Below are 13411 nucleotides of genomic sequence, written 5' to 3'. Positions count from 1 at the left end.
GCTGGCTCAGCAGAGTGTTCTCATGGCTGCATGGTACAACACTTCCCATCACTGAGGCTGCAGCTGTCTGCATGTGGAAAGAAGTTCAGCCCAGGATAAAAGTCATGAGTGTAGTCCCTCTCCCATGTGCCTGACACTTTCTGCAGGGCTTTAACTAGTGGTGTGGATACTGGCTCTCTTTTCCATGGAATTCTTCCCGTCCTTTCTCTGACAATAATGCTCTGCTGCATGCCAGAGCTCTCTTAGAATTGTGTCCAAGGCTGCTCAAGAGCAATCTCTCCCTCTGTGTTTGCATATTAGAAATGAAAATACATGAAAGCTGTGTGGAGCTGCAGCGTTACTGGATATTGCAGTCATGCTTTAAGGGTGTCCTGGTTGAACTTGGCTTCCCTTGTCTACACAGGTTAATGAACACATTAAAGGGCAGGGATTTTGCAAACTACACAGTCAAAAGTGAGAGGGAGAACTGTTATAAAATATGTGCCCTGATTTACCATAAGTGATCTGACCAAAGTGCCTCTGTCTGTCAGAACACAGCATCAAATCTGTTCTGATTGCTACCTGTGTCCTAAAAGTGAGGTCAGTTTTGCTCCTGCATAGCTTGGCTGGTTTTGTCTTGTGCAAGCATGTTGGTCAGAGAAATGACCTGCAGGAGATGTCCAGTGTTATCCAGCCCTTCAGAGAAGTGACAGAATCAAAAATGGTTTGGTATTTGCTCAGCAGCTGCTGCCAGGGCTTTTTCCCTTCAGCTGGTAGGACCATAGCAGTGGCTCTTGCCTTGCACCTCTCTGGGGGCCAGTTAAGGTCAGTGTGCATCAGGAAAAAATCTCACCATTCCAAAACTGTGTACAACATCAGGGTTTCTGGAATGTGCAGCTGTCCTGGCACACTGAGGGATAACTTCTCATGGGAAAAGGTGGGGAGGAAATATGAGATGAGGAAATTTAATTCCTACCTCTTCCCCAGAAAAGCATGGCTCTGAAGGGGGATTGCGGATGAGGAGAGAGGTTAAATTGGGTTGGGTATGAACTTGGGAGATGGTTTTGAAACAGAAATGCATGATTCTTAACATGCCTGTGGTGACTGTATTTGTCACAGAATAAACTGACTGGCCTGGCACAAAGCAGTGTTTTTTCAAGCCAATGCTACTGTGTGCAAGGTGCAAAATCCATATTTTGCCTTCCTCCTAATTTTTTTCCAGTGTTCACTTCTCTGAGATCTGGTAGTCTCATGGAGTGGATGATGGAGATGGGCAGAGGTGTTAAAAAAACCCCAACAACTTAAATATTGAGAAATCAAAAAGTCAGTAACTGACCTGCCAGCACACACAGTAGTTGTGAGTTGTCTGCAGCATGTGGGTGAGATGAATCCCTGGCAAGGGTCACAAAGCTGATTGTCAAATCCACGTGAGTGAGGGGCCCTGTGCATGGGATGACATGATAAGGGAATGGAAGTGGGCACCCCAGTCTATGAACCATCCCCTAAAGCTGCTGCTGTGTGTGTCTGCAGGCAGCTGGTGGCTCCAGCCTGTTGCTTTGGGCTGTTCTGGCTTTGCAGGAAGCTGGAGAGTGGTTACACTTGGGCTACTGGAGGTTCAGGCAAATCTAAAGTGGCAGCTGAACTTTACTGAGGAGTGTTAATCAGCATTGCTAGGAAGCAGTGGACCAGAGAGTCGGGTTTGCAGGTGTACTCCTGGATTTCTATGGAGTCAGAAGGGTTTGCCTGTCAGCTCTGTAGTAGTTGAGCCTTTTTTCTAATGGCATACGTGCAATCATGCTGCCACCCTCAGGGAAATGGGTCTTCTGCATCCTTACTGCAAAACTAGTGTTGTCCAGCACTAAAGCTTACCTCCTTTTTCTTGAAACAAAAGTGCATGCTGCCTGCTTTGCTCTGTTCTGGTCCCACTCAGCATGTTGGAATCTCATCCTTGCAAAGAGAGTCAGGCAGACGTCTCCAGCTCTAGCTGTGCCTAGTCTGGCTCTCAGTGGAGGAGCAGCTTTGGGAAGAGGATGACAATGGCAGTTTGCTGTGGTTGCTTTATGCTTGAAGAACACTGTTGCCCCCTTTAGAAGGGGGAGAGAGTTCTGTTGATTGTTGGCATCTCTGTTGTTGGAAAACATCTTGAGAGCAAGCTGTGTTAGTGTTTCTGAGAGGATGTACTCTACCCTTGAGTTTAATCTGTCCTGTCCTTCCATTTTCTTCACTGTCCAAATTCAGGTGGTGTAGGAGTCTCTAAGTGCCTGTCTTGACACAGTGTTTGGTGAGCAAGGGCTGCCATGAGGATAAAATGTCCTGTGCTCTGAATTTGGGCTGCTGTAGCCTACCACTGTAATCACAAGCTGTCTCCCATGAAGCTGTAGGCTCTTTGCAAAGGTAGCCCTGAGATTTAGTTTGCCTCCCAAGAAGGGAATGTGCAGTCCACCCTGACCCTATTGCATCAATGGCAGCTGACTTGCTATAGCTGAATTTAGTTGCTTTCAGCCCATGAGCCTCTGAACTGTTCCCCCGGCCCAGAGAAGCTGATTGAGGTCTCTGTCTTGTCTGCCATCCAGAGCAAGAGAGAACAAAGTGCAAAGCACCCTCCAGGCAACACATCTGATGTTTTCCTAGGCATTGTGCAGCAGAAGAGCAATGTTGGTAGTCAGTCTGCCTGTGAAACAAGAAGAAGCAGGCTGCAGAATGGAGCACCTCCTCCTTCAATCAGTATTTCTGTGCTCTGCCTGGGTTTAGCCTCTACTGGCTCAGCTTCTCACCCAGCAGAGAGCTGAAAGATGTTTACAACTGCTACTAGTGGGGCTGCATAGCCCCTGTATCATGATTTGTGTTTGGGTAGGAAGGAAACAGATCCAGGCAGCAAATTGCAGGATCAACCCTGATATAAAACCAGCAGAACTCTTCTGTAACTGAGGTTCACAAGAGCTGGAGTTGTTGCTCTGCAAAGACCCCCAGCTTCCTTCTCTTTTGGCTTGACCAACATCCTTTTCCTGTTATCTTTTGCATGTTGCTTGCTCTGCCAAAACCTGTGATAGGGATCATCTTGCTCAGCTCCTTATGCAATTACAGTAGCCAAGGAATGTTTTGAGAACATACTACTGGGGTTGCCCTTCCTGCAAGGGTAACACAAATGTGTTTATGGTACAGAAGTACGGAACATTCTCTGATAAGAGAGTGCCTGTTAAGAGCAAAACCCAAGTCTCTTGTGCTCTGTTATCACATCACAGCAAGTGGATTCCCAATGTGTATGCATGTGCTAGGATTGCTGTTCGATAAGCCCACTAGCAACAAATCAGCTGGTTTTACTCACAGGTAACAAACCTTCTGCCAGGGGGCACTTGTGTCTGAGCTTATTCATTTTGAACACAAGTGAAAAATCGCACAATGTCACAGTGTGACAGCTTAGATCAGTGCTAATTTGCACTGCAGGTAGTTGTTGGTGTGTATTATTATTTAATTGGACAGCAGTCAGACCACACAGGAGTTGTAAGTCAGCAGTCACACAAGTGAATATGCCTTTGTTATTGAACACTTGTGAGCAGCACACTCAACCAAGAAAAAACACATAGCAAAAGGAATTGTTATAAACAACACAGCTGTGCTATCACTGGTTTTTACTCCTCCAGTGCTGGGGGATGTATTCCATTCCTTCCCAAGATGTTGGCACAAACAGGAAAAGGAGTAAAATAGCTGCTTGATCAGTTGTGAGAATGAAGATTCCTGTATTTGTCTTGATTTCAGAGATATGTTGATGGAGGGATTTCTGACAATTTGCCCCAATATGAGCTGAAGAACACAATCACAGTGTCTCCTTTCTCGGGAGAGAGCGATATCTGCCCACGGGACAGTTCCACAAATATGCACGAGCTGAGAGTCACCAATACAAGCATCCAGTTCAACCTTCACAACCTGTACCGCCTCTCCAAGGCCCTGTTTCCTCCAGAGCCACAGGTGAGTTTCTTGGCCACACCAGAACTTGGGGACCACAGATCTTGGGCACTGGCTAAACTGTGTGCACTTTGGCAGGAGAAGATTCCAGACACTGTTAGTTTTGTATCTTGTGCTTTGTCTTTAATCTTGACATTATCAACCCAGTGACTCGCTAAACCTTGAGCACCTGCACAAGGGTTTGTCTTCTTTTTCTACTTGAATAGCTGGAATTCAGGTGGTAGCAGTTGCTTGGAAAGTATTCCCATGTTGCTCTCTCTAGAGTAGTCTTTGCCTGGAAGTCAGGCTCACTGTAAACTATAAGCATGCATTCATGTGCTGAATTACTTGGGCAAGTTTTTTCCCACCTCTTCTCTAGTCTTAGCTGGCTTTATCTGCAAACATAATAGCCCTTCCTGGCATCTTCAGGGAAGTATTCTGGGCTGCTTGTCAGAATGACTGACTGAAGGCTTCCCACAGCAGCATCAGCTGTAGATGGGTAGCTGCAGTCTGTGCCCACACTTCAGTAGGATCCTAGGTGTCCCTTCCAATTGAAATTGTCCTGTGATTCCCATAGCTAATGTATTGATGCTGTACCTCCCATTCCTGCTCAAAGCCTGAGCAAGGCTAGCAGGAATGAGACTTGTTCTTGGGATAGCTCAGGAGTCAGGAGAATTCCTCTGAAGCCAGCATTGTGGTAGATGTTTGCTCAGCCAATTTCCACATGAAATTTTCCTTCCTCTGCCCACAGGTGTTGCGGGATATGTGCAAGCAGGGCTATCGAGATGCACTGCACTTCCTGAAGAGGAATGGTAAGGCACTGGCATTTTTAGGGTGCACTGACTTGCCTGTTCTGTGCCACATTTTGTGCCTTGGCTTTGAGAGTAGTTGATGGTGCATGTGAAAGGAGGAAGGGAAGAACTGAACTATGCCTCAGATACTAGGGTATGGAATTCTCATTAATGAGTAGCACTTCAGGAAGGAGAGGTGGAGTGGTGACCTTTGCAGTTACCAACGCAGTTGCTGGGCAGCAGTGCCATGTGGACCTCCTGCAGACACCCTGCCGCTCTCCGTGTGCAGCTGGGTCTGTGGTGCTGCCCTCAGAGCCCCGGTGCTGGACACTTGGGTGCTGCTCTCCTGCCTCCAGCCACGGCAGCGCTGGGTGTGCGCTTGCTGCCACCTCGTGTCCGTGGACAGTGATGCGGACCCGGATAACTGGGATTGCACTGCAGGAGGGAAATCTTGCCTGCAAGATGGGTCACTGGCTGATTATAGCAACAAAACTCTGCAAAACAGCAACCTGCGGAACTTAAAGGGGAAATGCGAGAACTGATGGGGAAGGAGAGAATGAACTTAGACTGGCAAGATTTGTAGCTCTTTGTGGTAAGCATTACAAGAGAGGTAAGCTAAAGAGGCTGGGCATAACCTCAGCCTGAGGGGAGTTAGGATGAAGCAAGGACTGACACTGTAAAGGCCAGGCAGGGCAGCTGGTTTGTGTCATCCTTACAGAATAACTTTTCTTCTCAGGTCTCCTTCATCGTCCAAGTCCTGCCCGTCCTCTCCTTGCCATAGAAGCACCTCCAGGAGAGAAGGAAGAGGAAGAAACAGAAGCTGAGGACCAACTAGAGGACAACACTGCCCTTGCTGTTGTTGAAGAGCATATCTTCGAACACTTGCCTCCCAGACTGAACCAAGGTATGATTCAAAGGGAGAGATCACAGGTAATCTTCCTGTGCTGCCTGGTCTGCCTCAGAAGATTACTGGGATATGTGGTTATTGTTTATAGCTGAGGTTGGTCATGCCCAGGGATTGAAATGACACCTGCTGAGGGTTAGATGGATTGGGGGGGTCTCAGATAAAGTCGTGGCTCATACTGTGAGGGCTGGACTGGGAGAGGTTGATTCATTTGACAGTGTTCTGCATGGTAAGGAGAGGAGAGGGTCTTGCTGCTCACTCCTTTAGTGTCTGATAAAGGTGAAAGCTGCTGGTTTTAGCTCTGCTCAGGGAATTACTAACCTGAGCAAGACTTCCTTAGAAGTGGGAGGTAGCTGCCTCATGCTGAGTAACTTTTGAGGTATGACAAGAAAAGAGTGTCCCACTGGGGATATTCAACCATGTTTTCTTCTGCCTTCAGCTCTCATGGAGGCTTGTGCTGAAAGAAGAAGTTTCTTGACTGGCCTGAGCAACATGCTGCCTGTGCGTGTGGCCACGGCCATGATGGTCCCCTACATGCTGCCTCTGGAATCTGCAGTCTCCTTCACTGTCAGGTAAGCCTTGGGCTGGTCCCTCAGTGCTGCTCTTCCCAGTGCAGACAGGTATTTGATGCAGCTGTAGTGTTTGAATGGCCAGAGAACAGGATTCTCTCTAATTCTGCACTGCTGATATTCCTGGGGAAGAAGCTCTTGACATTTACCAGACATGACTTAAAAAACCAACCAAACAAACCTTACAAAACCAGAAAAACCAAGAACCCCAGACTTTTCCTATGTCATTTAGTTACAGCTACTACTTCTAGCTTGAAGGAAGATTGCTGTGTGCTAGAACTTGCCCCAGAAAATGGTGATAATTTTTGAGCCTTATGAGAGACTTTGGAACTGGTGCTCTTTTAATCATATTCCCTTGTGTGGCCCAGCTAATGGTTGTCTCCTGTCTCTTTACAGGTTGCTGGAATGGCTCCCAGATATCCCTGAGGATATAAGATGGATGAGGGAGCAGATGACAGAAATCTGCAGCTATCTTGTGAAGAAAGCCAAGAAGAAACTGGGCAGCCATCTTTCAGCCAGGTGTGGTTGCTTTTCTTCAGAGCACTGTTCAGGAGGAGCCCTTCATTTCCCCTTACACCTTTGAATTTTAGAGACTCTATTCCACTGGAGCAGAGCAAATAAGGCACAAATGGACCAGAAGGAATTAGCACTTAGGCTGAAATACAAATCTGGTCCAGGGTTTCTTGGCTTCCTTAACTGTTGGATAGACTCAGCACATGGTCCCTTTCCTTCATCCCATTATAGGGGACAAAGTCTAATTGTCCCCTGTAATGGGGGACGTGGCCTAAAGTCTGATTAAAACAGTATGCCAGGTTATTTCATGATCCGTCTGGAAGACAGAAGTGCTTGTCTTTGTGGCATTTGCTGGTCCAGGATCTCCAAGAAGTATTTGTGTTCAAATGACCTCTTCTACCTCAAGCCTGGTTTTTGTGGGGAGGGAATATGGTACCCAGGGAACACCAGAGAGTTTCCAAGTGAGACCAAGTGCTTTGGGCCTGAGTGTGTGCCTGTGCTTCTGGACTGAACCCCTGGCTTGAGGCTCTGGCAAGACTCTTGTATGGATGAGAATAGGAAACTCTCTCAGTAATAGTCAGTGGGTCCCAGCTGTGATGTATTCCAAGTACAAAGTGTGATTCTTACCCAAAAGAGTTCATGGTCTGAATAACTGAGAGATGTGAGTGGGGAAAAATGGGCACACAGAGACTTCTCACTAAAATCATGTAGTCAATTTAGTACAAAACAGGACTGTGATAGTGGAGCTCTAGTCTGGTGACCTGCTGAAGTCTTCTCATGTACCGAGTCTTTGCATGTATTTGCCTTTCAGGCTTTACTACCACCTCGAGCTTGGAGGGCCCCAGAAGCTGCCAGTTTCTCCCCCAGCACCTTGTGGTGAAGCACTGCCCATGTGGATGAGGAGCCACCGCTCGGTTTCTGACGTCATGATGAAGTGGGAGGAGTACCAGCGCCAGCTCATGCTGGGCTTGCTCTGCATCAACGTGGACATGCAAGCTTCCCTCTTCCCTCGGGAAGGGTTTCAGTTAAAGCTTCCACCTCTAGGCTGTGCAAAAGAGTGCCTGCCACTCTTCTGAGCCTGCTGCTGTGAGGGGATGAGAGTGGGTGGGAAGGAGAATGGACACAGGGTGGGACCAGTCTCATCCCTCAGCAGCAGGCTGCCCCATGCTCCTGAATATGTTGCCATGGGGATTTCCCCGGGATAGACACTGGTGGAATTGACTGTAGACTTTTGTTGCCCACTGGGCCAAGCAAGGGACCTTTGTGTTCACAGCCACACACAGGCTGATTCCTTGCTCTAGACTTGTGGTGAGGCCTGGCCATTGCCTGTGGCCAGGCTGATGTTGACCCAGCTGGGCTCTCCCAAATAGTGCACTTTGAATTGCCACTGGCTTTTTACCGCCAAACAACCAGGATGTAGATGATGCTCTCAAGTTCATACAGCTTTTACCTCCCTTGGTTTTTCAGAGCATGTGTCTTGATTCCTCTCCTTAAATCATCTGACAACCTTTAGTTCTTTGTGCTACTGAAAGATGAAGTAGCCTCTTGCCAAACCAATTTTTGTCATGGCTTTCAAATCTCCTCCTGACTTTTCTTCTTTGCTGAAACCATGTCCTTTCCTCTCTCCCTTAATTGCATCCACACTAGAAGCCGGAGCTGGTCCTGCAGCAGACTACACTGGAACTGCAGAAGTGTAGAAAAGTTATCTGTTTTCCCTGATGCACGTTGTCCTCATCTCTCCCTTTTTGATTGGGTTCCTCAGGGAGCTACTGTGACTTGAACTCTGAGTGTTAAGTGATTGAGCTTATTTAAAGAAGTAATTTTGACAGATTTTTTTTTTCCAGGGAAACATGTTGAATTTAAGGCCCTATTCCTCACTCTGTGAATGGAATTGGTGTGGGGTTGCCCTGAAAAAAAGCTCAGCCTGCTTATCTCAGGATCAACTTAGCAGCTGAAGCAATATGAAGTGATTGTAGGAAGATGAGAATTGTGCAGGGCATGTTATTTTTGAGAGGCTTGTGGTGGAGTGTCACAGCAAGTGCTGGGGAAGTGGCTGCCTCTGACAGGGGTCAGTTGGGCTTTGCTCCTTTAGGGGCTGTACAACTGAGGCAAATTCTAGGTGGGCGATACAGAATGGATCTCCTGCCAAACTGAGGCTTTTATCTCTCTTTTGCTCAGAAAGTTTGGTTGTTGAGGCTTTGGAGCGAGAAGGATTTAGGCTTGTAGCTACACCAGCATCCCAGCTTGCCTGTCTCGTGTTGTGGCTCACAGGTCCTGCTCTGCAGCTAGCAATAGCAGGAGCATGAGAAGTGAAGAGTGTTGATGCACACGCAGCCCCTTGGAACTGGCTCCTCTTTGTCTTGTCTCTTAAAAGTGCAGAGCTGCAGCAGAGCAGGACTCTGCCTTCTCTGCAGTGGTCATGGCTTGTGTGAGAAGTATGAACCCCGTGTTCTTCACAGGGTGAGACGTGGCTTCCTGTGGGGATTGCATGGACTTAAGCTTAGGTCTTCACACTCTGACAAACCCAGCTCCTGGTATCTTTTTCTGCTGCTTGTCTTGCTACATGAGGTGTCTTCTACCTCTCCTAGCACAAGCAGTGTGCAATGGCCAAAGCAAACCTATGCTGTCTTTGCTGGGGAGCAGGACAGGGTATCAGAAACTGATTATGTAGCCTATACACGGAATAGTAATTTTTAATAGACTCTGTTTTGCACCTTAGATTTAGAAAGGGAAAATAAACCCAGAAGTTGTGCTAATCACTGGAGAAAATAGTAAATCTTCATGAGCAGTGTGGGTGACGGGATGGGTGCTGTTTCCTACGAGCACAGTTGTGCACTGGGCATGGATTTGGAGTTTGTGTGGAGATGGATAAGCATCAGGACTCCCCTGCAGTGGCTGTGCCAAGCTGGGAGGCAATGGAGCAGGCCTCTGCCCAGGAGGCAGTGCAAGAATGAATTTGTGACTCAGATTGTCACCCCACTGCCCTTGCTGGATGAAACTATGTAACACAAGGGCCTGTGCAGTTTACAAAGCAGGCCTGCACTTAACGCAGTCAGATTTAGTCTTAAGCTTTGCATAATTAAGTCAGTTAGGGAACAGGGAAGTCACTACAGGAAGAGAAAAAAATTGGAGGATTCTGAAATCAGGATAGAACATTCAATTACCAAACAAATCGATCTTGTGATTGTTTAAAGCCCACAGAAAAAAATGCTAGATGCTAGTGGAAGTGAACCAGCAACCAGCTACTGTCACTTAGAGGGAGCAAGATTAATTTGATGAAAACTGGAACTGAGAAAAGATGTTTATTTACTGGGTTGGTATGGGATTTCTTCCACTGTTTTGGACTACCTTCTTGGGGGGAATGGCATGTGCACAGCTGCTTGGATTGCTAAATACATGTCTCTTGTCCCTAGTGCACACAGAGCAATTGGCAAGAACATAGAGATATTTAGTGGCAAGAAATTAAGGCATTTTGTCCAGAAGCAAAACATCTGAGGGGCAAAACTGCATAAGGAAAATCTTGTGTTTAGAAGCTGCTGCCCTTTTGACTCTGCCTTTTTTTTTTTTTTTTTTAGTTAATATATGGGTGGAGAAAATTATACAAGTATTTTTTTATCCCTTCTTCCTGGACTGGTAAAACCACTGAGTGATTATGTAAACCACTAAACTATGAAATGAAATACTCCTGGCAAAAGAGTGTGCTAAGAAGTTGCAGCTTGGCACCCTTAACCCTTGCCTTTTGCATCAGAACTGACTGGCCTGGTGCTGACTAGGCTGATGCCACTGTCTTCCAGTGCTCTGATCCAGAAGGCTTGGGGATTTTGGCTCATGCATTTGAGGAGACCAACAGCTGTGCCTGGTAAAAGGCCTGAGTTTTGTTCTGTGTTTCACCTCATCAGTAGTTTAATTTATTATATTAACTTCTCCACGAGAAGCTTTTGTACACTTCAAACCATAACCGCAAATCAAAGCCTGGCTTTAAAAATAAAGGTCTAACGCTTCACAAGGAAATTCTTGGTTTTCCTGTGCTAATTTGCAGGGTGTGAAGGATACTGGGAAAGTACCACTCTGTATTAACCCTTTCTTTGCCTCTTTTTATTTCCCAAGTGTTACAATGGCTATTGTGTGATAGCCTGTTGGCTTTATAGATTTGAGCTCTGATAAAGGAACTGCAGATCTGTTAAAAATACCTGACACTAGCCTCAATTTCCTTTTGAAAAGTTTCGCCCATTTGCTTGAAATTCTTGCTGCTCGTCCATCATAGATTGCAAAGGATGAAGGAATTAGGGAAGATCACCTTTCCCACTGATGTAGAAAAAGGGCTGTGTCAGCTTGTGAATAGATTTTTGTTATGCAGTGCTGCCTTGTCTAGATGAGACCCCACTCTTTTTGAAATCTCTGGAAACCTTGTGATAGGCTCTGGATTGGATATGAAGGGGTTTATTACAATAGTGCTCACTGGAACTGTTCAGCCCCTTGTTCTGTGTGTACCTCATGGTGTACAAAGTTATCTTCTGGGCAGCCATTGCTGATTAACCCTCACTTTCCAGGTCCATAGGAGCAAGATCTATGGCAGTCAGTCCTTTCTGCTCCAGATTGTGTGACTGGGCAGCCCAGCAGGGCTCTCCAGTGTATGGTGAGTGGGAGGTCAGGTTCCTGGACAAAAATTCATCTTGTAGTCTATGTCCAATGGTCCTTACAGCATTCACTGGATTCCTGCAGGAGTCCCAACCCTTGCCCTTTCCACTGTTTCACATAAAGGGTCTGTGCATTCAGGAATCCACTATTTTTTCCTCCTTCCTGTCTTATTAATTGCTGCTTTTAACAAGGCTGATGGTGACCTTGTTGTGCACCTAACCAGCCCCTAACCTGCACCATACTGTAGAGTTGTTTTGTGTACAACAGCCTGTGCCTATGGCGTGCTCTGTATCCCACAATTAGTGTGTAGTGTAATTGGTTTGGTTTGCTGCCTGCCCTACTGGTAATACTGTTGCAAGCTGATTTTCAAGGAGAAAATACTGACCACTATGTATAGGACCTAGGAATTGTTTTCTCTTGGCTTCTTGGAAGGCTGTGTACCTGCAACATTCAGAATAAAAGAGAATCTGCTGTCTTCCAGCACTGGGGTGTCCCTAGTACTTTTATATTCCCTAGTGGTTTTATTAATCTATAAAAATGATCTAGTAATTCACTACTTCCTTGGAGAAAAGAGCTCTCACTTTTGCCAAAGCAGTTGTGGGAGAAATACCTGAACTTCTGTGTGTGTTTATTCCTTAGGGGAATAAAACAGTAGTAAATTTCTACTAAATATATGCCAGATGTGGTGGGTGGCAGGGCTGCTGAAGTCAGAGGGCCTTGCCAACAGTTTTCTCAAGCTTTGTTTCTGTTTTCTGCTTAAATCAGTGAGAGAATGGACCACCTCACCTGGCTGCCATGTCAGCCAGCTTGTTTGTGCCAAACACACGCTGTGCCTTTACAGTGGGCTCTGGCCTCCTGTCCTTTGGGTGTCTGCCTTTCTGAGTGCAGCAGGACTTGCTCTCCTCTTCTCTCCCTCCTTCCCCTTGCCTGCTGGTGGGACACTGCTCCTTTTCCAACCTGCAGGCAGCTCCACTAGGACAGCCCCTAACTGCATCCACCTTACTCTTTTGGATCCACATCAGCCCTCCTGCACAGGGAGCACAAAACTCCAGTTCCAAACAGAGGACTTAGAAATGTAACTTTGAAATAAATACCTCTGGGGTTTTCTCTTGTTCTTGAAAACAGCATCTGAAGCAGCTCTTTGAGCTTTGTGTGTCCTGGGACTACTCCACTGTTGCCACTGAGTTTGAGAAGACCCTGGAGCACACAACACATGTGGAGGTCCTGTGAAAATTATTGGTGTCAGAGCAGCAACTAGACCAGCAATAGCATAACAAGTTATGTATTTATGTGGCAATGTCACTAAGTAGTGTTCACAGTCACTTTAAAAGTTCAGTATTAAATTGTTGATGCTTTTTTTTTCTTCCTGTTTCTATTTTCTAATGTTTTGCTGAAGAAAATGTAACTATTTATTTTGGCAGAACTGTATCTTCTAATAAAAACTTTCTCAATATATTTATCTGGCTCTGGTAGGCTGCTTCTCTTGCTATTTAAAAGTTTATTAAATATTTTTGGATGTGCTGTATGATGTGGGTTTGTTTTGCTAGGCCCAAGCCTATTCAAGTTCCTCTTGGTGTCAACATTTATTGATACACAAAGGGGGCATTGATCTAGAGGTGCATTTTGGTCCAGTTCTGATTTACTCAAGCCTAAGTGGCTCAAGTGCTATTAGCCTCTCTTCATTGGAGATCTGTGGCAGACCCGAGTTTCCAGGAGGGATTAAGCACCTTCTTGTGGGAATAGCAGGTGTTTGGCACCTGTGAAAGTGTTAGTAAAACGTTATTCACAAATCTGAAACTTCTCCATTACAGGACCACCTCTTGAGGAAACTGACCTGTCTTTCTAGAGAGTCTGTTTCCTCGTTGGTGAAATAGACGGTAGTGGCTGCTGTGTGTCTGCCTGTTATGACAGATACCGAGGCCTGCCCCGGTTACTCTCCAGCTGGAGTGCATGGAAACCACCAGCCCCCGGGTTGTGGGAAGACCGGGGCTTTCCTTGGAGCCAGCCCAGGGATCAGGGCACGGCCGCCCTGGAGCCGCGGCCGGGCTCGCCCGGAGCAGGGACAAGAGACTCAC

General features: G+C 46.5%; 1 protein-coding gene across 1 annotated transcript in view; it reads left to right on the top strand.

Moving 5' to 3' along the window:
* The window catches only part of PNPLA2 (patatin like phospholipase domain containing 2), a 28901-nt gene extending 16110 nt beyond the window's left edge, over positions 1–12791 (top strand). The window contains exons 4-9 of the mRNA XM_036383960.2: positions 3736–3945; positions 4673–4733; positions 5449–5616; positions 6056–6188; positions 6582–6704; positions 7510–12791. Of these exons, the coding sequence (XP_036239853.1) occupies positions 3736–3945; positions 4673–4733; positions 5449–5616; positions 6056–6188; positions 6582–6704; positions 7510–7774 (960 nt within the window). The 3' untranslated portion in view covers positions 7775–12791. The remainder of the gene's footprint in view (positions 1–3735; positions 3946–4672; positions 4734–5448; positions 5617–6055; positions 6189–6581; positions 6705–7509) is intronic.
* Positions 12792–13411: the final 620 nt, after the last annotated feature.

This window comes from Molothrus ater, chromosome 6 (assembly GCF_012460135.2).
Source record: "Molothrus ater isolate BHLD 08-10-18 breed brown headed cowbird chromosome 6, BPBGC_Mater_1.1, whole genome shotgun sequence".
NCBI classification, from domain to species: Eukaryota; Metazoa; Chordata; class Aves; order Passeriformes; family Icteridae; genus Molothrus; species Molothrus ater.
This window is presented reverse-complemented; position numbering and strand designations above follow the sequence as displayed.